The sequence below is a fragment of the Sinocyclocheilus anshuiensis genome, unplaced genomic scaffold (genome assembly GCF_001515605.1).
Source record: "Sinocyclocheilus anshuiensis isolate Anshui unplaced genomic scaffold, SAMN03320099.WGS_v1.1 scaffold330, whole genome shotgun sequence".
Classification (NCBI taxonomy): Eukaryota; Metazoa; Chordata; class Actinopteri; order Cypriniformes; family Cyprinidae; genus Sinocyclocheilus; species Sinocyclocheilus anshuiensis.
This window is the reverse complement of record NW_015547689.1, coordinates 1,004,419-1,007,476: the sequence shown is the minus strand read 5'-3', so window position 1 is coordinate 1,007,476 and position 3,058 is coordinate 1,004,419. Positions and strand designations below refer to the sequence as shown.

The 3,058-nt window shown below is 35.9% G+C and overlaps 1 protein-coding gene across 11 annotated transcripts in view; it reads right to left on the bottom strand.

Annotated features, from left to right (window-relative positions):
- Positions 1-3,058, bottom strand: part of LOC107703517 (neural cell adhesion molecule 1-like) — a 262,247-nt gene that overhangs the window by 58,952 nt on the left and 200,237 nt on the right. For 8 of the 11 annotated variants that reach the window (XM_016506156.1, XM_016506157.1, XM_016506158.1 and 5 more), the window contains exon 9: positions 2,142-2,171. The exons of the other annotated variants lie outside the window; for them this stretch is intronic. In XM_016506156.1, the coding sequence (XP_016361642.1) occupies positions 2,142-2,171 (30 nt within the window). The remainder of the gene's footprint in view (positions 1-2,141; positions 2,172-3,058) is intronic. 11 annotated transcript variants of the gene reach the window in all.

Here is a 3,058-nt window from a genome sequence, read left to right as displayed (position 1 = left end):
TAAAGGCATTTATTTTCAATAAAAATTAAGGAAATAATCAAAAAGTTGAAAATAAAGTATCGGGTAGGGTTAGGGTATGTGTAGGGAGGGCTTTATTGTCCCAATAAGGTGGCATCCTTTTAATATTTGAATTAAAATTATAATTTACACTCAATATGTTATTAATGCAGATTATTGTCACTATTTGCAATAAATAGTGGTCTTAGATCTTTGAGTTCAGCTCATGAAAAATGGGGGCAAAAACAAAAGTGTTGCGTTTATATTTTTGTTTAGTATATATATAGAGTATGAAAATGTATGTAAATGTCTACAAAAATCTATAAAATTACATTGAGATCTTGTTGGAAGAACACACCTATTTGTTAAAATAAGTTATTGAAATGTAAACAATTAAATGGTTGACTTAATCTTGCATGATTACTAGATATAACTCATTAAAACTGATTTAATTCTGTATGAGTATGTCTGAAAAGCAGGCTTAACTTTGTGCTCATGCTTGATTGTAGAGGGTATATTAAAGCTACTAAAGCTATCCAGCTGCGAGCAGTGAGTGGCTTTCTCTTTTTCCTGTTAAAATTCGTGATTGATTAATAGTAGCAACACAATAGTCAGTGGCAGGTCCATTTACATTTCAAGGCGTATCTGATATTCTAACATATCACACATCCATTTTTTTGTTCTACCTGTTTGCATTCACTAAATACATAATCAACTGTTTATATTAACACCTCGGCATGATGAGCATTTTGAACAAGAAAAGCTTGACTGTTCGTGCGTGTAGCATTACTGCGAAGCACGAGCGCACTCCACAGAGCATGCACACAGTACGTGCGAGCATTGAAAAACAGCCGCCTGTCAGTCACACAACACTTGAGTCAGTACTGCCCATAATGTAGAAAGAATGTAATCTTGAATTTTTCGTTTAAAGCATCAACTCAGTACTGCAGACTCTTGATTATACCAAAACTTATGATAAAGTAATTTCATTGCCTTTGACTCAGAGGAAATGAGCACGTGTAAAGAACCATGGTGCTTTTTATCTGTCCTCCTGAGGATTGAAAACATGAAGTGATGTGTGGGCAATCCCATAACTGTGGCCTTTCATCTCAGCAGATCAGATAAACAGACCTTCCCACACAATCCATATGCATCTGAATCATTCTTAATCGGCAATGCAGACACTGATGAATTCTCTCTCTGACAGATGAATAAAGCAAGTAAAAGAGTCTAACATTTCAGAGTCAAGCATGGAATCACTTGCTCATATTGTGTATCTACAGCTAAAGTCAACATGAAATCAAAATTAACCTATTTACTTTCTTCTAAAAGAAAGCCTTTGTAATCTGTAATCACAATGTATTTTCCCTTTCCATTCATGTCACTATTGGATAATGTTAACCAATATTTTCACAAACACAAAACCTGCTTTTCCCAATCCAATCAACTCCCAATGGATAAAACACGGTCTTGCCATACATTTTTTTTATCATTAAATGTCCTATTTAACATAAATGTACCACATTATTGAAGTAAAATGGGTTTCACATTGACTTTAAAGTTACGGTAATCATCTCTGACATGTGGCATATGAGTTTATCCAGTAAGGGTTAGTATATTTATGTTAACAGAAGCATGTGTTGTCTGAAGCTGGAGTTGGTTATATGTCCTAGTGTCTGCTTTAGTGCTGCTACATTCCCCTGTCTGAGTCTATGGGAGAACACTGAGTGTTGGCTCATACTCTAAAGAAGAACCTGGCATGTTCCAACCCTTGAAGCCCTGCTCTAACACCCTCTCTTTATTTTCTTCCCCAGTCCCTTGAGAAAGTTTGTCTGAGGGGAATTTGTAAAGGAAAACAGGTCTACTAAGAAAGGCGAAGTAAAACAAAAATTCACAGCTTAGAAAGACCAAATAGGATCTTCAACATTTCTGTTGACAGAAGCTATCCAGAAAAATAATGAGCAATATGCTGCATGTAAAGAAATGAAACGACAATCATTGTAGACTACGGATGCCATTTGATCAGATGTGATGTGTGTTTACAGGATTTTAAGGGTAGAAGAGAGCCAACACTTGATGTTCTGCAGTGATAAGGGCTTCTCTAGGATTAGTAAACATCCTGGCTACATTTGAAGCAGCCCTACCTTGTGTTTCTCAGGTCGAGTCCATGAAGCCTGGGAGGACAAACACACAAAGCAAAACATGACAGAAATGAAAAAAAATAAAAGCCATAAAAAAAAAGTCAGTAGGCACTCAGTTAGACAGGCATCACACATGCACGCTATTCAGAGCAGACAGCTTGTGAAGCTCCAAGCTGAACAACTCGACTTTAATCAAATCAAAGACAAATTTCAAAGTTTTAGTAATTGTACCATACTTACAGGCAATAGAGATGTTAATAATAACATACTTTTATTTTGTATGTTATGTTTTTTATTATTTTATTTGGAGTTCTGAGTTATTTATAGGCATGGGCCGATAACCGGTTTCAAGGTATACCGTGATTTGAAATTTCACGGTTTCAAAACCGCTAATATTTTCCGTTATACTGTTCCTGCGGTATGCACTGTTTTTCATGTCTCCTCAAAGACTGAAAGTGTAGGAATCCCTCAGGTTGAGTGCAGTGTAGAGAGTAACACGACCTTCCTCCTCCTGTTGGTGCGAGCGAGCGGTCAGTCACGTGTGTGTAGGATGGCCGAACTTAAGAAGCTTCCTACACGATCGGCAACGGCTGTTTTTTGTCTTATTGCAAGCAACTCGTCTCTGTTCTGGACTTGCACAAACTGCGTTGCAATGCAATCGTTTTCCAAAATATAATTTATGTGAAGATATGAAGTCTGTAAATGCCCGTTAACACAGGCCAGAGACGTTGAAGACGGACTTGATATTTTTGCTTAAGGTTATCATACCGTCAAAATCTCATACCGGCCCATGCCTAGTTATTTATAAAAAAAACTTTATAAAAAAACAAGCGTTATAAATAAAAAAAAAATGATGAAAAAATGATGTAATTATATAAAATGCTTTATATATATATATATATATATATATATATATATGA